This window comes from Thunnus albacares, chromosome 18, assembly GCF_914725855.1.
Source record: "Thunnus albacares chromosome 18, fThuAlb1.1, whole genome shotgun sequence".
In the NCBI taxonomy this organism is placed as follows: domain Eukaryota; kingdom Metazoa; phylum Chordata; class Actinopteri; order Scombriformes; family Scombridae; genus Thunnus; species Thunnus albacares.
Genome location: NC_058123.1, coordinates 2,010,202 through 2,037,872, shown reverse-complemented (window position 1 = coordinate 2,037,872; position 27,671 = coordinate 2,010,202). Strand labels below are relative to the sequence as shown.

Sequence of the window (27,671 nt, the reverse complement as noted above, 5' to 3'; positions counted from 1 at the left end):
TGCCCGTGACAGAAGCCCTTGGACTGCACCGCACCCTGACGTGCGCAAAGGTGCGAAGGCCCGTTCAACGCTGCTTGCAGCTTTCATTTCTTTTATTGTCTTTATAAAAGGACTTAGATTCCCAAATTGAAATATTGGAACCTGTTGAAGTTTGATTAATGTCAGTTTTATGATTAGCAAGCTGATTAGGTCAAGCAAAGTGTACTAGATCTTAACTCCACTTACAGTATTAACAATCTGATTGAAGGGACTGATGGTAATATTGTACAATAAGGTGGCAGCTTCATTGTTAACTTGGGTTAGGTGTCCATTATTCCTTAACCTCAAGACAATATAAAACCACAGATAAATGGAATGGCCCATTTATTTTATGTATGGTTGTGGATATGAATAAATAATATTATTTATATATAAATAATTCAATATATATATATTTTTTTTAATTAAATATTAATTTTGACTTGGTTTGTTTTACTGTATTTATGTGGTGGATTCATTCAACGTATTTAACTGATAATAAAGTGCTGCCATTTTGTGCATGGTCAAAACTTGCGTAACTGTCACCAGAGGCATTGTGAAATTTCTGAAGTAGTCTTATTGAAAGAGGAATAGAAATATTTGCCAATCTAGACCTATGCAATACCTTCAATACTATATTAACTCTAAAACTATGTTAGAAAAGATATATCCTACCTTCAGATCAGTTTTGCTTGCAGGGATACAGAGACACCACAGTTTGTGTCCAGCTTCAAGTGGACATTGGCAAGAATGGAGTTGTCTTCTATTTTTATAAAACTCTCTGGAAATATGTAACTCACATTCAGATGTTGATTCAAACAGTCAACACCAGAACACCACTGAAAACATGAGAGGTGCTGCAAAGGGTGTAATGTAATATAAATAGTATAAAGGGTACAGTTAGGGTATAATGTAGTACTATAGTGTATCCACGTAGTTCATCTATCAGTTAAGACACTGTATGGTTTTAAAAAATTGTGAAAAATTTGATCAATCACAATGAATCAAGTTTGTTTTATTACCACATGATCAGACTGGTGGAATTAATCTCAGTATAGATGGAACAGCTGTAACAATACATCACATACAACACTACTGCAAACATAAAGGACAAAAGTGCAAAAGAAGAAACATACAGTAGCTTACACAGCTCTACATACCGTACAATACAATTAGACCAACTTTTGTGTATTCATCAACTGTATGGCTTTGGGGAAGAAGCTCCGGTTAAGGCGTTCTGTCCTGTCTCCTTGTGATCTGTTCCTTCTGCCAGAAGGGAGATACTGAAACAGATGGTGAGCTGGGTGGAGAGGGTCATCCGTGATCTTGATAGCTTGTGAGATGGTATGCTGTGTGTATATGGAGTCCAGTGTGCGGAGTTGCAACCTATCACCTATCTTTGATGCTCTGGTGATAATTCTATCCATTTTCTTAAATATGTGCTTATATGTGTTTCCGTACTAGACAGTAATCGATAGTGACAGGATCCCCTGGATTATGGCTGTGTAAAAATTGGACCAGTACACCTTTCCTGACCATACACATTGATTAATCAGGATTTTGACTGTATTGTAATTGACATAGCAGTTGTTTTACAACTCATAGTTGTTGTTTTTTCATTTTTACCTCAATGTTCCATGAGTACAGTACAACTTTGCAATTTCACTGTTCATCAACTTCTTTACAAAGTTTTCAGCTGCCTTGACATCTACCTAGTTTTAAGTACAATAAAATGTATGTAAAACCTGAGGCGGCAGGTATAAAATGCAAATACCTCAAAAGGAAATGAAAAACAAACAGGCAAGACAAAAGGGGGGGGGGGGGGGGGGGGACCCCATGTGTTTTGAAATTTTTGAGGAAATCTGATTGAAAGAGCAATCGGTACATATGCCAACCAAGGCCTGTGCAATACTTTCAGTAGTAATATTACATCTAAAAACATGTTAGAAAAAAAAATGTAATCCTGCTTCAGATCTGTTTTTGTTTGCAGGGACAGATTTACAGAGGCACCAGAGTTTGTGTGCAGTTTCAAGTGGATAGCGGAAGAAAGGGAGTTGCCTTCCATTTCATAAAACTCTTTGGCAACCCTAAATTATCAATAAATGGACAGAAAACTGACAAGGTTCACATTCAGTGGAAGCAATCACCAGCAGACAGAGAACTCTTAATAAGAAGAGTTTGGGAAGCCCAACCAATTTTATCATATTGTATGCAGTGGTGAGTGCTGTAATTATCACTAGAGATGAACCTGAGGGCCCCAGAGGCAGCAGCATGTGGATATATATCAATCAATCAATCAATCTTTATTTATATAGCGCCATATCACAACAGAAGTCATCTCAAGGCACTTTTCACATAGAGCAGGTCAAGACCGTACTCTTTAATTTACAGAGACCCAACAGTTCCCCCATGAGCAAGCACTTGGCGACAGCGGTAAGGAAAAACTCCCCTTTAACGGGTAGAAACCTCAAGCAGACCCCGGCTCTTGGTGGGCGGCCATCTGCTTTGACCGGTTGGGTTGAGAGAGAGAAAGAGAGAGGGAAAGGGGGAGGGGGGACAGAAGAAAAACAACGACAACAACAAACAACAACAAGCACAAGCAGCAACAGCCAGGGAAGGATGCCATCAGGACTGTGAAGGACCGCGAAGGTTCGGCCCGGGAGTCAGGTTTTTCTGTGAGATGAGAAAGCACAAAAAACTCCGGGGAAGAAGCAAAGTTAGTAACATCCCCAAAATCCATAACTGAGAGAAAAACCTCAATCCTCTTTTACTACCCAAAGGGAAGCTGCTGTTTCTGTACAAGTCAAGCTTCAGTCACAGTTTATCAATAAGGTACATGATAATGAATTGTAACAAACCCAGAGTGGAGTATGTACTGTATATTATAGTAATTACTGTATGTCTTTGGATCTGGAGAAAAGGATTAATTTTGTTTTTGCCAGTAGTGTTTGTGGGAATGTTTTCTACATGCTTAAATTTGTTTCATTAATCATGACTAACATGCCAAAAAGTGTTTCGTAATTTCCAAAGAAATCTGATAAAGAGTAAAAAACAGGAAGCTGATATAAAGAACATTTGCGATCATAGACCTGTGAAATGCTAGTAGTACTATACTATATCTACAAAAGCACTGAAACATCTTTTGCAGCAACACCCTGTTTAGAGTTTAGTGGAATAATAAAACAAGGAAGGAGTCAATGAAATGGACAGGAAATAGAAAAGGTTCAGGTTCAGAGGAAGCAATCACCAGCAGACAGAGAACTCTTAATAAGAATGGTGTTAAAGTTATAGAGAGGTCAAAAATTTTGATTTTTCCACATTTTTTACTAAATTAGGTCTGGTTTGGGGCTCATGGAGCATCAGACAATCACTGGAGCTAATTAAGTATGGGCCAGAGCACTACAAATGGCAGGAATGAGAAAATGGCACTTTACCAACAAGGACAATCTCATTTACATATATAGTGAGCAGAACAGGCCCCAAAAGTGATGCCTGCGGACACCCTTGGTAATAGTCAGGAACTGAGATTTGGGCATTCCTGCCTTAATAAAAATATTAATGAAATTAAATAAAAATTGGTATGCTGTTTGTAGGTGGATTTTCACTGTAGACTAATGATTATGTTGAACTAAGTTGAGACTTGCACAGAAAGTTGAGAATCATTCTTCACCCTTTCTTCAAACACTTTGTTGGAACAAGAAAATAGGTTTAATGAAATAATAATAATAAATAATGAAGTAACCATTTGGACTGTCAACAGAGGAATTTCCTACAACTTTGCATAGTTGAAGTCAAATCTTTGTGAAAAGCAGATTCATAGGTTATTTTTAAGAGCTAAATACATTTTGAAGTGTGGGTTGAGATAGATAGATACATAGCTAGTTACATAGATATAGATAAGGGGGAAATTACATTTATACTTCCTTTTACTTAAAAAACTCTTTGGCAACCCTAAATTATTGTCAGATGCTGCTCGGACTTTCTTGCGACATAATGTATTATGTAACCTACATCCAAATGTTGATTAAAATGGTCAACACAAGAGCACCAACACAGTAAAAGTGTGAGGTAATGTAGTGCTATACTGTATCTACAGCACATATACATTATGTATCTCATCTATGAATGAAGACAATGTATGGTTTTAGAAAATGTGACAAAACTTATTTTAATCACAATGCATAAACAGCCAAAGTTTATGCAAAAGGGTTTATGGGCTTCTAAATAGAGAAGTGCATGCTGCTTGTGTCCCCGCCTCGATGACAAAACACATTTGTCCTCCAAACATTAAGCTATATTAACCTGTCAGGGTTTGATCAGAGTTATTTCTGCTGCAGACACATCCTCACCTGACTGGAGAGCTTTGAGAAAGGTACTGTACCTTTGTTATTCTCAGAGTTTCATATTTGTAGCATGATATGAATCCACAAGGTAGAAATAAGACGATAAAAATATCAGATTTTGGATGGATGAAGTATAAGAATGATTATGTTATTATTTATTTAATGTGTTTTGTTCAATAAGGTTGGCTGATGCTCTTTTGCAGTAACACACTGTTAAGAGTTTGGTAGAATAATAGAGGTATAATAACAAGGACGGACTGAGTCAATAAATGGACAGAAAACTGACAAGGTTCACATTCAATGGAAGCAATCACCAGCAGACAGAGAACTCTTAATAAGAATGGTCTTAAAGTTATAGAGAGGTAAAATATTTTGATTTTTAGATGGCATTGCACATTTTTCCATGAGATCACTGCTTTACTACAGTAAAGGCGGTTTTTACTAAATCAGGTCTGGTTTGGGGCTCATGGAGCATCAAATAGTCACAGGAGCTGCAGCGCCACAACAGCGGAAATGAGATATAAAATGGAGTTTTGCCTACAAGGGCTTTGTACAAATAAGTACTAGTGGTTACTATGTCTCTATGACAGGGAAGCCCAACCAATTTTATCATATTGTATGCAGTGGTGAGTGCTGTAATTATCACTAGAGATGAACCTGAGGGCCCCAGAGGCAGCAGCATGTGGATATATGACATCCCCAAAATCCATAACTGAGAGAAAAACCTCAATCCTCTTTTACTACCCAAAGGGAAGCTGCTGTTTCTGTACAAGTCAAGCTTCAGTCACAGTTTATCAATAAGATACATGATATTGAATTGTAACAATATTAAACCCAGAGTGGAGTATGTACTGTATATTATAGTAATTACTGTATGTCTTTGGATCTGGAGAAAAGGATTAATTTTGTTTTTGCCAGTAGTGTTTGTGGGAATGTTTTCTACATGCTTAAATTTGTTTCATTAGTCATGACTAACATGCCAAAAAGTGTTTCGTAATTTCCAAAGAAATCTGATAAAGAGTAAAAAACAGGAAGCTGATATAAAGAACATTTGCGATCATAGACCTGTGAAATGCTAGTAGTACTATACTATATCTACAAAAGCACTGAAACATCTTTTGCAGCAACACCCTGTTTAGAGTTTAGTGGAATAATAAAACAAGGAAGGAGTCAATAAAATGGACAGGAAATAGAAGAGGTTCAGGTTCAGAGAAAGCAATCACCAGCAGACAGAGAACTCTTAATAAGAATGGTGTTAAAGTTATAGAGAGGTCAAAAATTTTTCCACATTTTTTACTAAATCAGGTCTGGTTTGGGGCTCATGGAGCATCAGACAATCACTGGAGCTAATTAAGTATGGGCCAGAGCACTACAAATGGCAGGAATGAGAAAATGGCACTTTACCAACAGGGACAATCTCATTTACATATATAGTGAGCAGAACAGGCCCCAAAAGTGATGCCTGCGGACACCCTTGGTAATAGTCTGGAACTGAGATTCGGGCATTCCTGCCTTAATAAAAATATTAATGAAATTAAATAAAAATTGGTATGCTGTTTGTAGGTGGATTTTCACTGTAGACTAATGATTATGTTGAACTAAGTTGAGACTTGCACAGAAAGTTGAGAATCATTCTTCACCTTTTCTTCAAACACTTTGTTGGAACAAGAAAATAGGTTTAATGAAATAATAATAATAATAAATAATGAAGTAACCATTTGGACTGTCAACAGAGGAATTTCCTACAACTTTGCATAGTTGAAGTCAAATCTTTGTGAAAAGCAGATTCATAGGTTATTTTTAAGAGCTAAATACATTTTGAAGTGTGGGTTGAGATAGATAGATAAATAGCTAGTTACATAGATATAGATAAGGGGGAAATTACATTTATTCTTCCTTTTACTGTTGCAGGTCTCAAGACAATGATGGACATGACTGCTACACCTTCCAATGACACCAATACATCAAGTGAATGTGAAGAAAATGGCTCTTCTGATGACATCTATGCTGATCTGAGAAGATCTCTCAACATCATGGCTGCTGTTATCTACTCCCTGGATTTCATTCTGGGAGTGCTCGGAAATGGAGTGGTTATCTGGGTGACTGGGTTCAAGATGAAGAAAACAGTGAACACAGTTTGGATCCTCAACCTTGCTGTTGCTGACTTCCTCTTCACAGCATTCCTTCCTTTTAGCGTGATATACACAGCTTTGGATTTCCACTGGCCTTTCGGCAAGTTCATGTGCAAACTGGACAACACAGTAAGGTTTCTGAACATGTTTGTCAGCGTCTACATTCTGGTAGTGATCAGTGTGGACAGATATGTGTCTGTGGTGTGGCCTGTCTGGGCCCAGAACCACCGAAGTGTATGCAAGGCGTCCTGTGTGAGTCTGGGTGTTTGGGTACTGGGTCTGATACTCAGCCTTCCATCTTTCATTTTCAGGGACATTGGGCCATCATTTGATAATGAAAAAATCATCAACTGCTACGACAACTATGACTTTTCTGATAGCTGTGAAACACCATCTGAGTTAGGACTGCTTCGTTTTAAGGCCATGACCATCATCCACTTCCTTCTGGGTTTTGTTGTCCCCTTCACTGTCATTGTCTCCTGTTATGCTGTGATAATCCATCGTCTCAGGAGGAACCGCACCATGACCAGCCGCTCAAGTCGCCCCTTAAAGATCATCGCTGCCGTTATCACTGTTTTTTTTCTGTGCTGGGCTCCCTTTTACATCATGACTCTAATTGAGTTGTGGTATCACATTGATAATATGTCAAGTGTATTAGAACTTGTCGTCACTATCGGGGTCCCTTTAGCCACCAGCCTGGCCTATCTTAACAGTTGCCTGAATCCACTGCTGTATGTCTTCATGGTCCAAGATTTCAAGGATAAAGTTCGCAAATCCATCCTGAATGTATTTGAGACTGCTTTCCGGGAGGAGGTTTCCCACTCGCACACTGACACAATGTCAGTGGACACCAGTCAGAGACTTGACGAGTCAGTTCTTAATACTCAAGTATAAGGTTGTGACATGAATAAACAATTACTGAAACAATAATATTGACATAAGTGTAAATGTATATACAGTACTAGTCAAAAGTTTGGACATACTTCCTCATTCAACTGAATAGGAAGGTGTAACTCCACTTACAGTATTAACAATCTGGTTGAAGGGACTGATGGTAATATTGTACAATAAGGTTGCAGCTTCATAGTTAACTTGGGTTAGGTGTCCATTATTCCTTAACCTCAAGACAATATAAAACCACAGAAAAATGGAATGGCCCATTTATTTTATGTATGGCTGTGGATATGAATATTGTGACATGTACCATGAACCATGAATGATTGTTATTGCAATACTTGCTCATCATTATTTTTACATTTTCAAAATAATATTTTTGACTTGGCTTGTGCCTGGAATCTCTTTCTCTAGTATTGTACACTGATATATATGGTGGATGCAGATATTATAACCGATGCCACTCATCTGATGCAACACCTCATGACGATTTTTAAAAAATAAACTTCAAGTGTTTGTTGTAGTGATAGGGCCAAGGTTAAAGAGGAAATCATGGTTGTGGTTTATCTTTCACCTTTAGATCAGGGGCACTGTGCTCAAGCTTTCTTCCCTTTTTCACCTCATGATAATTTACAATAACTACCGAGCTGTCAATCATAAGACATACTTTTTGTTGTTGATTGTTCTTTTTCATTTTATGTTAGACTTTATTCATAATATTAATTGACCAGCAGAGGGAACTGTTTTACATTGCAGGTGCCTCTTAGATCATGGACATAGATGTATATCAAGCACAGCAAGCATCAGACTTCTGAAGTGTTTTCCAGTCATCACTCATTTGTGATTATGTATAAATATGTTGGGTAGTTCTTTTATCTCAAAGTCGGTTATTATCACTAGCTTTTATATCATGTGCTATTACTCTGATAAGCTCAGTTGGATAACATTCATGATGAATTTGTTCATTTTATTTGTAAAATAATTTAGACATCAAAGTAAATTTATAATAAAAGTTTTCAAAATGAAAAACAAGATCCTTTAACAATATAATTTTACACAAAGTATATTTGTAATCCTCTGTAACTGCATATCAGCTTTATGTTGTGTTTGAATTAAAGAGAGAAGTCAACTAGAACTGTGAGTGGATTGTGGAAACATTTTTGCCTAGGCAACACTGTGGAAGTGGATTCAATTAGATAGATAGATAGATAGATAGATGGATGGATGGATGGATGGATGGATGGATGGATGGATAGATGGATGGATGGATAGATGGATGGATGGATAGATAGATAGATAGATAGATAGATAGATAGATAGATAGATAGATAGATAGATAGATAGATAGATAGATAGATAGATAGATAGATAGATAGATGGATGGATAGATAGATCATTTCCACACACACATCAAAGGACCTCAGTGTCCGCAGAAAGAACAGGCGGCTCTGCCCCTTCCTGTAGAGGGCATCGGTGTTAGAGGACCAGTCCAGCTTGTCATCCACAAGGACCCCTAGATATTTGTAGGTGTGCACCACTTCAATGTGATTTTCACTGGCTCCAGAGGGGGCTTAGACCTGCAGAAATCCACGATCATTTCCTTTGTTTTTGAGGTGTTCAGTTGAAGGCGTTTTTTTCGACTCCAGTCACTGAAGGCTGTTATTAGATCCCTGTATTCGCATTCCTGTCCATTCCTGATACACGCTACAATAGCAGTGTCATCCGAGTATTTCTGGACGTGGCAGGACTCAAAGTTGTATTTGAAGTCTGAGGTATACAATGTGAACAGGAATGGGGCCAGTACAGCCCCCTGTGGAGCCCCTGTGCTGCTCATTACTGTCCCAGAAACACAGTTCCCCAACCTGACAAACTGTGGCCTCTCTGTCAGGTAATCAGTGATCCAGGAAACAAAGGAGGGATCAACTCCCATCTCTCTGAGCTTGTCTTTGAGTATGATGGGTTGGATGGAGTTGAATACACTTAAAAATCAAAGAACATGATTCTTACATAAGTGCCTGATTCCTCCACATGAGAGAGGGCATGGTGGAGCATGTAAAGGACAGCATCATCCACTCCAATGTGTTCTTTGTATGCAAAGTGCAGGGGATCTGGTTTGTCTTTGACCTCAAGCCTCAGTAGGCGTAGAAGCAGACACTCCAGGGTTTTCATGATGTGCGACGTAAGGGCCACCGGTCTGTAGTCGTTTAGTTCAGCCGGACATTTTATTTTTGGTATCGGTACAATACAAGATGTTTTCCACAAAGCCGGGACCCACCCCAACTGTAGACTCAGGTTGAAGATCTTCTGGAGAGGTTGACACAGTAGGGCAGCACAGTCCTTAAGTAGCCTTGGACACACATCATCTGGGCCAGCAGCCTTCCCAGAGCAAAGTCTCCTGAGCTCCAACTTCACCCCCATCTCAGTGACAGACAAGGGTGGAGGCACAGGTGTGACAACTGGAGTAGCTGCAGCAGTAGAGATGGACACATGTGTAGGAGGAGGAGAAGGAGGAGCTGTGGTGGAGAAACACACATGTGGAGGAGAAGAAGGAGCTGCGGGTGAGATGCATCTATGTGGAGGAGAAGGAGCAGCAGTGGAAGCGGGTGTGGCCACAGTGTCAAATCTGTTGAACTGGTTAAGTTCATTGGCTCTGTCCACATCACCCACTATTGGCTGTCTTTTCTTTTTGTTGTAGCCAGAGATGGTGTTGATTCCTCTCCACAACTCCCGGATGTTGCTGTGTTGTAAATTTCTTTCAGTTTTCTTTTTGTATTCCACCTTTGCCATCTTCAATCTCCTCTTCAACTCATGTTGCACCTGTTTGAGCTGTTCTTTGTCACCGTCTCTAAAAGCTTCCTTTTTCTGGTTGAGGATTGCTTTTATGTCACTTGTGATCCAGGGTTTGTTATTGGGGAAACATCACACAGTCTTTGTAGGTATGACTGTATCTCTACAGAAGTTGATATACTCAGTAAAACAATCAACCTGACTGTCAATGTCCATACTGTTCCCACCTGTTTCCAGCAGCATATTCCAATCTGTGCATTCAAAGCAGTCCTTTAGAGCCTCACTAGCCTCAGGTGTCTATTTCCTGACTGTGAGGGTAGTTGTAGGCTGACTCAGCACACAGGGCTTGTAGCAGGTCTGCAGAAAAACCAGGTTGTGATCTGACCGGCCCAGTGGTGGTAAGACAGTAGCTCTGTAAGCTTCTTTGACTTCGGCATATAGCAGATCAAGTGTTTTACTCTCTCTGGTAGGACAATTAACAAACTATGAAAATCCAGTCAGGTGGGAAGACAGTTTCACATGGTTGAAATCTCCAGATATTAATACAAGTGCCTCAGGATGTTTAGTCTGTATCCTGGCAACAGTTTCATTTGAGAACTTCACATGGAACTTCAGCAGTTGCCTTGGGAGGAATGTACACAAGTATTGTTATGATATGACTGAATTCTCTTGGTACATAGTATGGTCTCATACCAACTGCGAATAATTCAATATCTGGACAGCACATCTTCTCCTTGACAGTAATATGCGAAGGATTACACCATCTCTGATTCACAAATAAAGCCAGTCCTCCTCCTTTCTTCTTTCCACTAGCTTCAGTGTCTCTGTCCATCCGTATGAGAGTGAAACCAGGTAGTTCCACACAGGAATCAGAGATGTTTTGATTCAACCAGGTTTCAGTAAAACACATGAGGCTGCACTCATCATATACTTTCTGAGTCTTCACCAATATCTCCAGCTCGTCAGTTTTGTTGGGCAGAGAGTTGACATTTCCCATGATAACCGATGGTAGAAAGGGCTTATATCTCCATTTCCTGGCCTTCACCTTTGCACCAGCACGGCAACAACGAAAACACCTCTCTATCTCTATAATAGGGTGGTATCCTCCAGATTTGCCCCGCCTCAAAGAAAGAAGCTCTTCCCTGGAGTAAACTCTTCTCCCCACAGAAACATCCATCCCATCCTAACCCACAACAAAAATAAAGCAAAATTCAGCAAAAACTGAGAGCTCCTAGACTTTGCTGCTTGTTGAAGCGCATGTTCTAGAAAGCAGTTATTCACTCTAATAATAAAGAATAAACCCACCTTTAACGGTTGCTTTGTCATTAAATAATGATGTGGTTTATTTGTCAGTTAAAATCTGATGCATGCTCATCTTCCATGGGGTCACGTAACAAAACAAAGAGTTAAACATTAGGCATACAGGGACATTTTACTGTATACTGTATGTTTTACTGTCTGTATGTTGTGGATTCATTTGATGTATTTGACTGATAATAAAGTGCTGCCATTTCGTGCATGCTCAAAACTCCCACCGTCACCACAGATGTTGTGAATTTTCTGAAGAAATCTTATTGAAAGAGCAATAGAAATATTTGCCACTCTTGACCTATGCAATACCTTCAATACTATATTAATTTTAGAAAAGATATATCCTAGCTTCAAATCAGTTTTGCTTGCAGGGATACAGAGACACCACAGTTTGTGTCCAGCTTCAAGTGGACATTGGCAAGAATGGAGTTGTCTTCAATTTCATAAAACTCTCTGGCAATATGTAACTTACATTCAGATGTTGATTCAAACAGTCAACACCAGAAAACCACTGAAAACATGAGAGGTGCTGCAAAGGGTGTAATGTAATATATATAGTATAAAACGGTATAATAAGGTTATAATGTAGTTCTATACTGTATCTACAGTTCATATACATTATGTAGCTCATCTATCAATGAAGACAATGTATGATTTTAGAAAATGTGACAATATTTTTTAACCACAATGCATAAACAGCCAAAGTTTATGCAAAAGGGTTTATGGGCTTCTAAAGATAGAAGTGCATGCTGCTTGTGTCCCCGCCTCAATGTGTGTGATGACAAAACACATTTGTCCTCCACACATTAAGCTATATTAACCTGTCAGGGTTTGATCAGAGTTATTTCTGCTGCAGACACATCCTCACCTGACCGGAGAGCTTTGAGAAAGGTACTGTACCTTTGTTATTCTCAGAGTTTCATATTTGTAGCATGATATGAATCCACAAGGTAGAAATAAGACGATAAAAATATCAGATTTTGGATGGATGAAGTATAAGAATGATAATGTTATTATTTATTTAACGTGTTTTGTTCAATAAGGTTGGCTGATGCTCTTTTGCAGTAGCACACTGTTAAGAGTTTGGTAGAATAATAGAGGTATAATAACAAGGATGGACTGAGTCAATAAATGGACAGAAAACTGACAAGGTTCACATTCAGTGGAAGCAATCACCAGCAGACAGAGAACTCTTAATAAGAATGGTCTTAAAGTAATAGAGAGGTAAAATATTTTGATTTTTAGATGGCATTGCACATTTTTCCATGAGATCACTGCTTTACTACAGTAAAGGCGGTTTTTACTAAATCAGGTCTGGTTTGGGGCTCATGGAGCATCAAATAGTCACAGGAGCTGCAGCGCCACAACAGCGGAAATGAGATATAAAATGGAGTTTTGCCTACAAGGGCTTTGTAAAAATAAGTACTAGTGGTTACTATGTCTCTATGACAGGGAAGCCCAACCAATTTTATCATATTGTATGCAGTGGTGAGTGCTGTAATTATCACTAGAGATGAACCTGAGGGCCCCAGAGGCAGCAGCATGTGAATATATGACATCCCCAAAATCCATAACTGAGAGAAAAACCTCAATCCTCTTTTACTACCCAAAGGGAAGCTGCTGTTTCTGTACAAGTCAAGCTTCAGTCACAGTTTATCAATAAGGTACATGATAATGAATTGTAACAAACCCAGAGTGGAGTATGTACTGTATATTATAGTAATTACTGTATGTCTTTGGATCTGGAGAAAAGGATTAATTTTGTTTTTGCCAGTAGTGTTTGTGGGAATGTTTTCTACATGCTTAAATTTGTTTCATTAGTCATGACTAACATGCCAAAAAGTGTTTCGTAATTTCCAAAGAAATCTGATAAAGAGTAAAAAACAGGAAGCTGATAAAAAGAACATTTGCGATCATAGACCTGTGAAATGCTAGTAGTACTATACTATATCTACAAAAGCACTGAAAGATCTTTTGCAGCAACACCCTGTTTAGAGTTTAGTGGAATAATAAAACAAGGAAGGAGTCAATAAAATGGACAGGAAATAGAAAAGGTTCATGTTCAGAGGAAGCAATCACCAGCAGACAGAGAACTCTTAATAAGAATGGTGTTAAAATTATAGAGAGGTCAAATATTTTGATTTTTAGATGGCATTGCACATTTTTCCACATTTTTTACTAAATCAGGTCTGGTTTGGGGCTCATGGAGCATCAGACAATCACTGGAGCTAATTAAGTATGGGCCAGAGCACTACAAATGGCAGGAATGAGAAAATGGCACTTTACCAACAAGGACAATCTCATTTACATAAATAGTGAGCAGAACAGGCCCCAAAAGTGATGCCTGCGGACACCATTGATAATAGTCAGGAACTGAGATTTGGGCATTCCTGCCTTAATAAAAATATCAATGAAATTAAATAAAAATTGGTATGCTGTTTGTAGGTGGATTTTCACTGTAGACTAATGATTATGTTGAACTAAGTTGAGACTTGCACAGAAAGTTGAGAATCATTCTTCACCTTTTCTTCAAACACTTTGTTGGAACAAGAAAATAGGTTTAATGAAATAATAATAATAAATAATGAAGTAACCATTTGGACTGTCAACAGAGGAATTTCCTACAACTTTGCATAGTTGAAGTCAAATCTTTGTGAAAAGCAGATTCATAGGCTATTTTTAAGAGCTAAATACATTTTGAAGTGTGGGTTGAGATAGATAGATAAATAGCTAGTTACATAGATATAGATAAGGGGGAAATTACATTTATTCTTCCTTTTACTGTTGCAGGTCTCAAGACAATAATAGACATGACTGCTACACCTTCCTATTGCACCAATGCAACAGGTGAATGTGAAGAAAATGGCTTTTCTGATGGCACCTATGATGATCTGACAAGGTCTCTCAACATCATGTCTGTCGTTATCTACTCCCTGGATTTCATTCTGGGAGTGCTCGGAAATGGAGTGGTTATCTGGGTGACTGGGTTCAAGATGAAGAAAACAGTGAACACAGTTTGGATCCTCAACCTTGCTGTTGCTGACTTCCTCTTCACAGCATTCCTTCCTTTTAGTGTGATATACACAGCTTTGGGTTTCCACTGGCTTTTCGGCAAGTTCATGTGCAAAGTGGACAACACAGTAAGGTTTCTGAACATGTTTGTCAGCGTCTACATTCTGGTAGTGATCAGTGTGGACAGATATGTGTCTGTGGTGTGGCCTGTCTGGGCCCAGAACCACCGAAGTGTATGCAAGGTGTCCTGTGTGAGTCTGGGTGTTTGGGTACTGGGTCTGATACTCAGCCTTCCATCTTTCATCTTCAGGGACATTGTGCCATCACTTGATGATAAAAATATCATAAACTGCTACGACAACTATGCCTTTTCTGATGGCTGTGAAACACAACCTGAGATAGAGTTAGGACTGCTTCGTTTTAAGGCCATGACCATCATCCGCTTCCTTCTGGGTTTTGTTGTCCCCTTCACTGTCATTGTCTCCTGTTATGCTGTGATAATCCATCGTCTCAGGAGGAACCGAACCAGGGCCAGCTGCTCAAGTCGCCCCTTTAAGATCATCGCTGCCGTTATCACTGTTTTTTTCCTGTGCTGGGCTCCCTTTTACATCATGACTCTAATTGAGTTATGGTCTCACATTGATAATATGTCAAGAAGAGTATTAGAAACTGTCGTCATTATCGGGGTCCCTTTAGCCACGTGCCTGGCCTATCTTAACAGTTGCCTGAATCCACTGCTGTATGTCTTCATGGTCAAAGATTTCAAGGACAAAGTTCGCAAATCCATCCTGAATGTATTTGAGACTGCTTTCCAGGAGGAGGTTTCCCACTCGCACACTGACACAAAGTCAGTGGACACCAGTCAGAGACTTGACGAGTCAGTTCTTAATACTCAAGTATAAGGTTGTGACATGAATAAACAATTACTGAAACAATAATTTTGATATAAGTGTAAATGTATATACAGTACTAGTCAAAAGTTTGGACATACTTCCTCATTCAACTGAATAGGAAGGTGCATCCAAACATTTGACTGGTACTGTATCAAATTCCTTTTTTATTTCTTTTATTGTCTTTATAAAAGGACTTAGATTCCCAAATTGAAATATTGGAACCTGTTGAAGTTTGATTAATGTCAATTTTATGATTAGCAAGCTGATTAGGTCAAGCAAAGTGTACTAGATCTTAACTCCACTTACAGTATTAACAATCTGATTGAAGGGACTGATGGTAATATTGTACAATAAGGTGGCAGCTTCATAGTTAACTTGGGTTAGGTGTCCATTATTCCTTAACCTCAAGACAATATAAAACCACAGAAAAATGGAATGGCCCATTTATTTTATGTATGGCTGTGGATATGAATATTGTGACATGTACCATGAACCATGAATGATTGTTATTGCAATACTTGCTCATCATTATTTTTACATTTTCAAAATAATATTTTTGACTCGGCTTGTGCCTGGAATCTCTTTCTCTAGTATTGTACACTGATATATATAGTGGATACAGATATTAAAACCGATGCCACTCATCTGATGCAACACCTCATGACGAGGTTAACGAGGAAATCATGGTTGTGGTTTATCTTTCACCTTTAGATCAGGGGCACTGTGCTCAAGCTTTCTTCCCTTTTTCACCTCATGATAATTTACCATAACTACCGAGCTGTCAATCATAAGACATACTTTTTGTTGTTGATTGTTCTTTTTCATTTTATGTTAGACTTTCTTCATAATATTAATTGACCAGCAGAGGGAACTGTTTTACATTGCAGGTGCCTCTTAGATCATGGACATAGATGTAGATCAAGCACAGCAAGCATCAGACTTCTGACGTGTTTTCCAGTCATCACTCATTAGTGATTATGTATAAATATGTTGGGTAGTTCTTTTGTCTCAACGTCAGTTATTATCAATAGCTTTTATATCATGTGCTATTACTCTGATAAGCTCAGTTGGATAACATTCATGATGAATTTGTTCATTTTATTTGTAAAATAATTTAGACATCAAAGTAAATTTATAATAAAAGTTTTTAAAATGAAAAACAAGATCCTTTAACAATATAATTTTACACAAAGTATATTTGTAATCCTCTGTAACTGCATATCAGCTTTATGTTGTGTTTGAATTAAAGAGAGAAGTCAACTAGAACTGTGAGTGGATTGTGGAAACATTTTTGCTTAGGCAACATTGTGGAAGTGGATTTAATTAGATAGATAGATAGATAGATAGATAGATAGATAGATAGATAGATAGATAGATAGGTAGATAGATAGATAGATAGATTCAGTTTGCTCAGTGTGCCTCTCCACCACAGATCTTAACGGGTCCAATCTCCTGCCCAGCACTTAGCCCGCTTTTTTGACCAGCTTGTCTAATTGCTTGGTGTTCTTGTCTGTAAGGCTGCCTCCCCAGCACACTGCAGAAAAAAAGAGTGCACTGGCCACCACCATGTGGTAGAACATGGTCATCATTTCCACACACACATCAAAGGACCTCAGTGTCCGCAGAAAGAACAGGCGGCTCTGCCCCTTCCTGTAGAGGGCATCGGTGTTAGAGGACCAGTCCAGCTTGTCATCCACAAGGACCCCTAGATATTTGTAGGTGTGCACCACTTCAATGTGATTTTCACTGGCTCCAGAGGGGGCTTAGACCTGTGGAAATCCACGATCATTTCCTTTGTTTTCGTGTTCAGTTGAAGGCGGTTTTTTCGACTCCAGTCAATGAAGGCTGTTATTAGATCCCTGTATTCGCATTCCTGTCCATTCCTGATACACGCTACAATAGCAGTGTCATCCGAGTATTTCTGGATGTGGCAGGACTCAAAGTTGTATTTGAAGTCTGAGGTATACAATGTGAACAGGAATGGAGCCAGTACAGTCCCCTGTGGAGCCCCCGTGCTGCTCATTACTGTCCCAGAAACACAGTTCCCCAACCTGACAAACTGTGGCCTCTCTGTCAGGTAATCAGTGATCCAGGAAACAAAGGAGGGATCAACTCCCATCTCTCTGAGCTTGTCTTTGAGTATGATGGGTTCATATTTCAGAGTTTCATATTTGTAGCATGATATGAATCCACAAGGTAGAAATAAGACCATAAAAATATCAGATTTTGGATGGATGAAGTATAAGAATGATAATATTATAATTTATTTAACGTGTTTTGTTCAATAAGGTTGGCTGATGCTCTTTTGCAGTAATGCACTGTTAAAAGGTTGATAGAATAATAGAGGTATAATAACAAGGACAGACTGAGTCAATAAATGGACAGAAAACTGACAAGGTTTAGATTTAGTGGAAACAACCACAGGCAGGCAGAGAACCGTTAATAAGAACGGTCTTAAAGTTACAGAAAGGTAAAATATTTTTAGATGGCACTGCAGATTTTTCCATGAGATCGCTGCACTAACAGCAAAAGCAGTTTTTACCAGATCAGGTCTGGTTCGGGGCTCATGGAGCATCAAACAGTCACTGAAGCTGATTAAATATGGTCCACAGCGCCACAACAGCGGAAATGAGACATAAAATGAAGTTTTGCCTATGAGGATTTAGTAGAAATAAGTACTAGTGGTTACTATGTCTCTATGACAGGGAAGCCCAACCAATTTTAGTATATTGTATGCAGTGATGAGTGTTGTAATTATCACTAGAGATGAACCTGTGGTCCCCAGAGGCAGCAGAATGCGGATATATGACATCCCCAAAATCCATAACTGAGAGAAAAACCTCAATCCTCTTTTACTACCCAAAGGGAAGCTGCTATTTCTGTACAAGTCAAGCTTCAGTCACAGTTTATCAATAAGGTACATGATATTGAATTGTAAATATATCATCAAGCCAGATGCCAAGATATTTGTATTCTGTGACCAGATCATCGCTGCCATTATCACTGCTTTTTTCCTGTGCTGGGCTCCCTATTACACCATGACTCTAATTGAGTTATGGTCTTACATTGATAATACGTCAAGTGGAGTAATAGAACTTGTTTTCACTATGGGGGTCCCTTTAGCCACCGGGAGCTTTCCGGGAGGTTTCCCGTTTGCACACTGACACAAAGTCAGTGGACACCAGTCAGAGCCTTGACATGTCAGTTCTTAATACTCAAGTACAAGGCTTTGACATGAATAAACAAATGCTGAAACTGCACATTAAAAAATAATTCTGACACAAATGTAAATGTATACACAGTACTAGTCAAAAGATTGGACATACTTTCCTATTCAACCGAATGGGAACGTGTGTCCAAACTTTTGACTGATACTGTATCAAATTCCTTTTTTATTAGGGCCTGAGCCCCAAAGGGGCGAAGACCCTCTTGTAATTGTCCCGTTTGTTTCTTCTTTCTTCTTTATTATTCCGCCACTTAAACCCTAAATTTGAACCCCTAAACATGCTCAAAAACTCACCAAATTTGGCACGCACATCAGGTCTGGTGAAAATTTTGATGAAATGTAAAAATTTACCCCCAAAGTGCCAAAATGTGCTCGAGAGCGCCACCTATGTTACTAAAATGGCTGCCACGGCCCGTAGGAATGTCGTAGAGAGATCAAACCAAAACTCAATTATTTGTCTAATCAAGACCTACAAATCATATGCTGACATCCCTGACCTAAATCCAACAGGAAGTCCACAATAAGCCCATCAAAGTACCACCTTTCCCCAATTTTGGACCCAGAAGAAACGCTATCTCCTCCTTGGGCGTTAATGGTATCGGCTTCAAACTTTTATACATGACTTATGACACTGTGCTGAACAAAACTTGAACGGTTTGGATTTTATAAGCCCTGAAAGTTGCAGTGCCGCATTGCACCTTACAATGTAAACCAATGGGAAGGCAATCTCTGGGCATGGACTTTGTGTCAAACTGATGCTTCTGATGTCTAAACTATTAGTCTGACCACTTTCAAACCTGTGTCAATGGATTCGCGACGAAATATCCTACAAACAGATGTGATTTTTAATATAAGATTTGGCCAAAGTCATGGGATTTATGAGGATATTTCACAAGAAGAGGCCTCTAAAATCCTGCTCTCCAACTGAGAGGGAGAAGGAGGGAAGAAAGGGGGGGGGGGGGGGTATTAAAAAGACAATTACATCTGATTGACAAGAGCCGTGACACTGTTTACATAAAAGTTGGTAAACTCTTCAAGTAAAGGCGTGGACTGCCCGTCCACCTCAAGGTGTAATTATCAGTCTTTACAGCTTGAGCACCTGGTGTGGAAGTTAGTATGCACACAGACTATCTCAGTGGGCTTTTCAGTGCAGTACAGTGCATGTGTCAACCTGTCCCTTTATTTCATGACGAAATATACCAAAATAATAAAGGAAAAGGAGGGAACTACACCAGACCTATCAGCCCAGGTCTGACAACATCTACATGCTTGTGACAGAAACCCTTGGACTGTTCAAATGAAGTTCAAATGAAGTTTGTATCTAAAATTATGTGGAAGCAGCAAATGTTCAAAAAAGTGTGGGTTCGCTCACACTCTCCATTCAAATATATGAGTATTTTTCTGTGTCCAGCTGCAGTTACTTATTGTCTCTACACACCTGACAGTACACATGTCAATCAAACTTTGACAAGGTCATGTGGGTTAAAAGTCTTTACTTTTCTAAAATAGATTTGATGAAAATTAGGAAGTCAATTTCTTTTACAAACAAACTCACCAAAAGATTTCAATTTATTTATTGAAATTTAAGTGAATGGGCCCAAAACTTGCATAATTTTGATGACACAGGTGTGAGCAAGACAGATATGTCTCACCCTGCAGAAAATCGTCATCCTCACACCGTTGAGATTTGATGTTTCGCCATGACACAGGAAATTGCTATAACTTTATTGTACATGCTCCAGTCTGCAACAAACTTTACATGTTTGTAAAGTCAGACCTGGCAGCCCAGGTCTGGAGACATCTACATGCCCATGACAGAAGCCCTTGAACTGCACCGCGCCCTGACGTGCGCAAAGGTGCGAAGGCCCGTTCAACGCTGTTTGCAGCTTTCATTTCTTTTATTGTCTTTATAAAAGGACTTAGATTCCCAAATTGAAATATTGGAACCTGTTGAAGTTTGATTAATGTCAGTTTTATGATTAGCAAGCTGATTAGGTCAAGCAAAGTGTTCTAGATCTTAACTCCACTTACAGTATTAACAATCTGATTGAAGGGACTGATGGTAATATTGTACAATAAGGTAGCAGCTTCATAGTTAACTTGGGTTAGGTGTCCATTATTCCTTAACCTCAAGACAATATAAAACCACAGATAAATGGAATGGCCCATTTATTTTATGTATGGCTGTGGATATGAATATTGTGACATGTACCATGAATCATGAATGATTGTTATTGCAATACTTGCTCATCATTATTTTTACATTGTCAAAATATTATTTTTGACTTGACTTGGCTTGTTTTACTGTATTTATGTGGTGGATTCATTCAACGTATTTGACTGATAATAAAGTGCTGCCATTTTGTGCATGCTCAAAACTTGCGTAACTGTCACCAGAGGCATTGTGAAATTTCTGAAGTAGTCTTATTGAAAGAGGAATAGAAATATTTGCCAATCTAGACCTATGCAATACCTTCAATACTATATTAACTCTAAAACTATGTTAGAAAAGATATATCCTAGCTTCAGATCAGTTTTGCTTGCAGGGATACAGAGACACCACAGTTTGTGTCCAGCTTCAAGTGGACATTGGCAAGAATGGAGTTGTCTTCTATTTTTATAAAACTCTCTGGAAATATGTAACTCACATTCAGATGTTGATTCAAACAGTCAACACCAGAACACCACTGAAAACATGAGAGGTGCTACAAAGGGTGTAATGTAATATAAATAGTATATAGGGTACAGTTAGGGTATAATGTAGTACTATAGTGTATCCACGTAGTTCATCTACCAGTTAAGACACTGTATGGTTTTAAAAATTGTGAAAAATTTGATCAATCACAATGAATCAAGTTTCTTTTATGACCACATGATTAGACTGGTGGAATTAATCTCAGTATAGATGGAACAGCTGTAACAATACATCACATACAACACTACTGCAAACATAAAGGACATAAGTGCAAAAGAAGAAACATACAGTAGCTTACACAGCTCCACATACTGTACAATACAATTAGACCAACTTTTGTGTATTCATCAACTGTACGGCTTTGGGGAAGAAGCTCCGGTTAAGGCGTTCTGTCCTGTCTCCTTGTGATCTGTTCCTTCTGCCAGAAGGGAGATACTGAAACAGATGGTGAGCTGGGTGGAGAGGGTCATCTGTGATCTTGATAGCTTGTGAGATGGTATGCTGTGCGTATATATGGAGTCCAGTGTGCGGAGTTGCAACCTATCACCTATCTTTGATGCTCTGGTAATAATTCTATCCATTTTCTTAAATATGTGCTTATATGTGTTTCCGTACTAGACAGTAATTGATAGTGACAGGATCCTCTGGATTATGGCTGTGTAAAAATTGGACCAGTACACCTTTCCTGACCATACACATTGATTAATCAGGATTTTGACTGTATTGTAATTGACATAGCAGTTGTTTTACAACTCATAGTTGTTGTTTTTTTCATTTTTACCTCAATGTTCCATGAGTACAGTACAACTTTGCAATTTCACTGTTCATCAACTTCTTTACAAAGTTTTCAGCTGCCTTGACATCTACCTAGTTTTAAGTACAATAAAATGTATGTAAAACCTGAGGCGGCAGGTATAAAATGCAAATACCTCAAAAGGAAATGAAAAACAAACAGGCAAGACAAGAGGGGGGGGGGGGACCCCATGTGTTTTGAAATTTTTGAGGAAATCTGATTGAAAGAGCAATTGGTACATATGCCAACCAAGGCCTGTGCAATACTTTCAGTAGTAATATTACATCTTAGAAAAACATGTTAGAAAAAATGTAATCCTGCTTCAGATCTGTTTTTGTTTGCAGGGACAGATTTACAGAGGCACCAGAGTTTGTGTGCAGCTTCAAGTGGATAGTGGAAGAAAGGGAGTTGCCTTCCATTTCATAAAACTCTTTGGCAACCCTAAATTATCAATAAATGGACAGAAAACTGACAAGGTTCACATTCAGTGGAAGCAATCACCAGCAGACAGAGAACTCTTAATAAGAAGAGTTTGGGAAGCCCAACCAATTTTACCATATTTTATGCAGTGGTGAGTGCTGTAATTATCACTAGAGATGAACCTGAGGGCCCCAGAGGCAGCAGCATGTGGATATATGACATCCCCAAAATCCATAACTGAGAGAAAAACCTCAATCCTCTTTTACTACCCAAAGGGAAGCTGCTGTTTCTGTACAAGTCAAGCTTCAGTCACAGTTTATCAATAAGGTACATGATAATGAATTGTAACAAACCCAGAGTGGAGTATGTACTGTATATTATAGTAATTACTGTATGTCTTTGGATCTGGAGAAAAGGATTAATTTTGTTTTTGCCAGTAGTGTTTGTGGGAATGTTTTCTACATGCTTAAATTTGTTTCATTAGTCATGACTAACATGCAAAAAAGTGTTTCGTAATTTCTAAAGAAATCTGATAAAGAGTAAAAAACAGGAAGCTGATATAAAGAACATTTGCGATCATAGACCTGTGAAATGCTAGTAGTACTATACTATATCTACAAACGCACTGAAAGATCTTTTGCAGCAACACCCTGTTTAGAGTTTAGTGGAATAATAAAACAAGGAAGGAGTCAATAAAATGGACAGGAAATAGAAAAGTTTCATGTTCAGAGGAAGCAATCACCAGCAGACAGAGAACTCTTAATAAGAATGGTCTTAAAGTTATAGAGAGGTAAAATATTTTGATTTTTAGATGGCATTGCACATTTTTCCACATTTTTTACTAAATCAGGTCTGGTTTGGGGCTCATGGAGTATCAAACAATCACTGGAGCTAATTAAGTATGGGCCAGAGCACTACAAATGGCAGGAATGAGAAAATGGCACTTTACCAACAAGGACAATCTCATTTACATAAATAGTGAGCAGAACAGGCCCCAAAAGTGATGCCTGCGGACACCCTTGGTAATAGTCAGGAACTGAGATTTGGGCATTCCTGCCTTAATAAAAATATCAATGAAATTAAATAAAAATTGGTATGCTGTTTGTAGGTGGATTTTCACTGTAGACTAATGATTATGTTGAACTAAGTTGAGACTTGCACAGAAAGTTGAGAATCATTCTTCACCTTTTCTTCAAACACTTTTTTGGTTAACAAGAAAACAGGTTTAATGAAATAATAATAATAAATAATGAAGTAACCATTTGGACTGTCAACAGGGGAATTTCCGACAACTTTGCATAGTTGAAGTCAAATCTTTGTGAAAAGCAGATTCATAGGTTATTTTTAAGAGCTAAATTCATTTTGAAGTGTGGGTTGAGATAGATAGATAAATAGCTAGTTACATAGATATAGATGAGGGGGAAATTACATTTATTCTTCCTTTTACTGTTGCAGGTCTCAAGACAATGATGGACATGACTGCTACACCTTCCAATCACACCAATGCAACAGGTGAATGTGAAGAAAATGGCTTTTTTAATGACACCTATGATGATCTGACAAGGTCTCTCAACATCATGTCTGTCGTTATCTACTCCCTGGATTTCATTCTGGGAGTGCTCGGAAATGGAGTGGTTATCTGGGTGACTGGGTTCAAGATGAAGAAAACAGTGAACACAGTTTGGATCCTCAACCTTGCTGTTGCTGACTTCCTCTTCACAGCTTTCCTTCCTTTTAGTGTGATATACATAGCTCTGGGTTTCCACTGGCCTTTTGGCAAGTTCATGTGCAAAGTGGACAACACAGTAAGGTTTCTGAACATATTTGTCAGCGTCTACATTCTGGTAGTGATCAGTGTGGACAGATGCGTGTCTGTGGTGTGGCCTGTCTGGGCCCAGAACCACCGAAGTGTACGCAAGGCGTCCTGTGTGAGTCTGGGTGTTTGGGTACTGGGTCTGATACTCAGCCTTCCATCTTTCATTTTCAGGGACATTGTGCCATCATGTGATGGAAAAGAAATCATCATCATCTGCTACGACAACTATGCCTTTTCTGATGACTTAGATTCACCATCTGAGAAAGAGTTAGGACTGCTTCGTTTTAAGGCCATGACCATCATCCACTTCCTTCTGGGTTTTGTTGTCCCCTTCACTGTCATTGTCTCCTGTTATGCTGTGATAATCCATCGTCTCAGGAGGAACCGCACCAGGGCCAGCCGCTCAAGTCGCCCCTTTAAGATCATCGCTGCCGTTATCACTGTTTTTTTTCTGTGCTGGGCTCCCTTTTACATCATGTATCTAATTGAGTTGTGGTATCAAATTGATAATATGTCAAGTGGAGTATTAGAACTTGTTATCACTATCGGGGTCCCTTTAGCCACCAGCCTGGCCTATCTTAACAGTTGCCTGAATCCACTGCTGTATGTCTTCATGGTCCAAGATTTCAAGGATAAAGTTCGCAAATCCATCCTGAATGTATTTGAGACTGCTTTCCGGGAGGAGGTTTCCCACTCGCACACTGACTCAAAGTCAGTGGACACCAGTCAGAGACTCGACGAGTCAGTTCTTAATACTCAAGTATAAGGTTGTGACATGAATAAACAATTACTGAAACAATAATATTGACATAAGTGTAAATGTATATACAGTACTAGTCAAAAGTTTGGACATACTTCCTCATTCAACTGAATAGGAAGGTGTATCCAAACTTTTGACTGGTACTGTATCAAATTCCTTTTTTATTTCTTTTATTGTCTTTATAAAAGGACTTAGATTCCCAAATTGAAAAACTGGAACCTGTTGAAGTTTGATTAATGTCAGTTTTATGATTAGCAAGCTGATTAGGTCAAGCAAAGTGTACTAGATCTTAACTCCACTTACAGTATTAACAATCTGATTGAAGGGACTGATGGTAATATTGTACAATAAGGTAGCAGCTTCATAGTTAACTTGGGTTAGGTGTCCATTATTCCTTAACCTCAAGACAATATAAAACCACAGAAAAATGGAATGGCCCATTTATTTTAAGTATGGCTGTGGATATGAATATTGTGACATGTACCATGAACCATGAATGATTGTTATTGCAATACTTGCTCATCATTATTTTTACATTTTCAAAATAATATTTTTGACTTGGCTTGTGCCTGGAATCTCCTTCTCTAGTATTGTACACTGATATATATAGTGGATACAGATATTATAACCCACGCCACTCATCTAATGCAACACCTCATGACGATTTTAAAAAAATAAACTTCAAGTGTTTGTTGTAGTTATAGGGCCAAGGTTACAGAGGAAATCATGGTTGTGGTTTATCTTTCACCTTTAGAACAGGGGCACTGTGCTCAAGCTTTCTTCCCTTTTTCACCTCATGATAATTTACCATAACTACCGAGCTGTCAATCATAAGACATACTTTTTGTTGTTGATTGTTCTTTTTCATTTTATGTTAGACTTTCTTCATAATATTAATTGACCAGCAGAGGGAACTGTTTTACATTGCAGGTGCCTCTTAGATCATGGACATAGATGTATATCAAGCACAGCAAGCATCAGACTTCTGAAGTGTTTTCCAGTCATCACTCATTAGTGATTATGTATAAATATGTTGGGTAGTTCTTTTGTCTCAACGTCAGTTATTATCAATAGCTTTTATATCATGTGCTATTACTCTGATAATCTCAGTTGGATAACATTCATGATGAATTTGTTCATTTTATTTGTAAAATAATTTAGACATCAAAGTAAATTTATAATAAAAGTTTTTAAAATGAAAAACAAGATCCTTTAACAATATAATTTTACACAAAGTATATTTGTAATCCTCTGTAACTGCATATCAGCTTTATGTTGTGTTTGAATTAAAGAGAGAAGTCAACTAGAACTGTGAGTGGATTGTGGAAACATTTTTGCCTAGGCAACACTGTGGAAGTGGATTCAATTAGATAGATAGATAGATAGATAGATAGATAGATAGATAGATAGATAGATAGATAGATAGATAGATAGATAGATAGATAGATAGATAGATAGATAGGTAGATAGATTCAGTTTGCTCAGTGTGCCTCTCCACCACAGATCTTAACGGGTCCAATCTCCTGCCCAGCACTTAGCCCGCTTTTTTGACCAGCTTGTCTAATTGCTTGGTGTTCTTGTCTGTAAGGCTGCCTCCCCAGCACACTGCAGAAAAAAGAGTGCACTGGCCACCACCATGTGGTAGAACATGGTCATCATTTCCACACACACATCAAAGGACCTCAGTGTCCGCAGAAAGAACAGGCGGCTCTGCCCCTTCCTGTAGAGGGCATCGGTGTTAGAGGACCAGTCCAGCTTGTCATCCACAAGGACCCCTAGATATTTGTAGGTGTGCACCACTTCAATGTCCACATGCACAGATTTTCACTGGCTCCAGAGGGGGCTTAGACCTGCAGAAATCCATGATCATTTCCTTTGTTTTTGAGGTGTTCAGTTGAAGGCGTTTTTTTCGACTCCAGTCAATGAAGGCTGTTATTAGATCCCTGTATTCAGATTCCTGTCCATTCCTGATACACGCTACAATAGCAGTGTCATCCGAGTATTTCTGGACGTGGCAGGACTCAAAGTTGTATTTGAAGTCTGAGGTATACAATGTTAACAGGAATGGAGCCAGTACAGTCCCCTGTGAAGCCCCCGTGCTGCTCATTACTGTCCCAGAAACACAGTTCCCCAACCTGACAAACTGTGGCCTTTCTGTCAGGTAATCAGTGATCCAGGAAACAAAGGAGGGATCAACTCCCATCTCTCTGAGCTTGTCTTTGAGTATGATGGGTTGGATGGAGTTGAATACACTTAAAAATCAAAGAACATGATTCTTACATAAGTGCCTGATTCCTCCACATGAGAGAGGGCATGGTGGAGCATGTAAAGGACAGCATCATCCACTCCAATGTGTTCTTTGTATGCAAAGTGCAGGGGATCTGGTTTGTCTTTGACCTCAAGCCTCAGTAGGCGTAGAAGCAGACACTCCAGGGTTTTCATGATGTGCGACGTAAGGGCCACTGGTCTGTAGTCGTTTAGTTCAGCTGGACATTTTATTTTTGGTATCGGTACAATACAAGATGTTTTCCACAAAGCCGGGACCCACCCCAACTGTAGACTCAGGTTGAA

At 38.8% G+C, this 27,671-nt stretch overlaps 3 protein-coding genes across 3 annotated transcripts; all 3 read left to right on the top strand.

Annotated features, from left to right (window-relative positions):
• Positions 1-4,313: 4,313 nt before the first annotated feature.
• LOC122968163 (chemokine-like receptor 1) lies at positions 4,314-26,161 on the top strand. Its single transcript, XM_044333168.1, has 3 exons — positions 4,314-4,390; positions 6,273-7,500; positions 25,220-26,161. Exon 2 carries the CDS (start codon positions 6,284-6,286, stop codon positions 7,385-7,387), a length of 1,104 nt encoding a protein of 367 aa, XP_044189103.1. The 5' UTR covers positions 4,314-4,390; positions 6,273-6,283; the 3' UTR covers positions 7,388-7,500; positions 25,220-26,161.
• Positions 14,296-15,427, top strand: LOC122968974 (chemokine-like receptor 1). Its single transcript, XM_044334525.1, has one exon. The coding sequence runs from the start codon at positions 14,296-14,298 to the stop codon at positions 15,397-15,399; it is 1,104 nt and encodes a 367-aa protein (XP_044190460.1). The 3' UTR covers positions 15,400-15,427.
• On the top strand, positions 23,991-25,221 carry LOC122968973 (chemokine-like receptor 1). The gene has a single exon (XM_044334524.1). The coding sequence runs from the start codon at positions 23,991-23,993 to the stop codon at positions 25,104-25,106; it is 1,116 nt and encodes a 371-aa protein (XP_044190459.1). The 3' UTR covers positions 25,107-25,221.
• Positions 26,162-27,671: the final 1,510 nt, after the last annotated feature.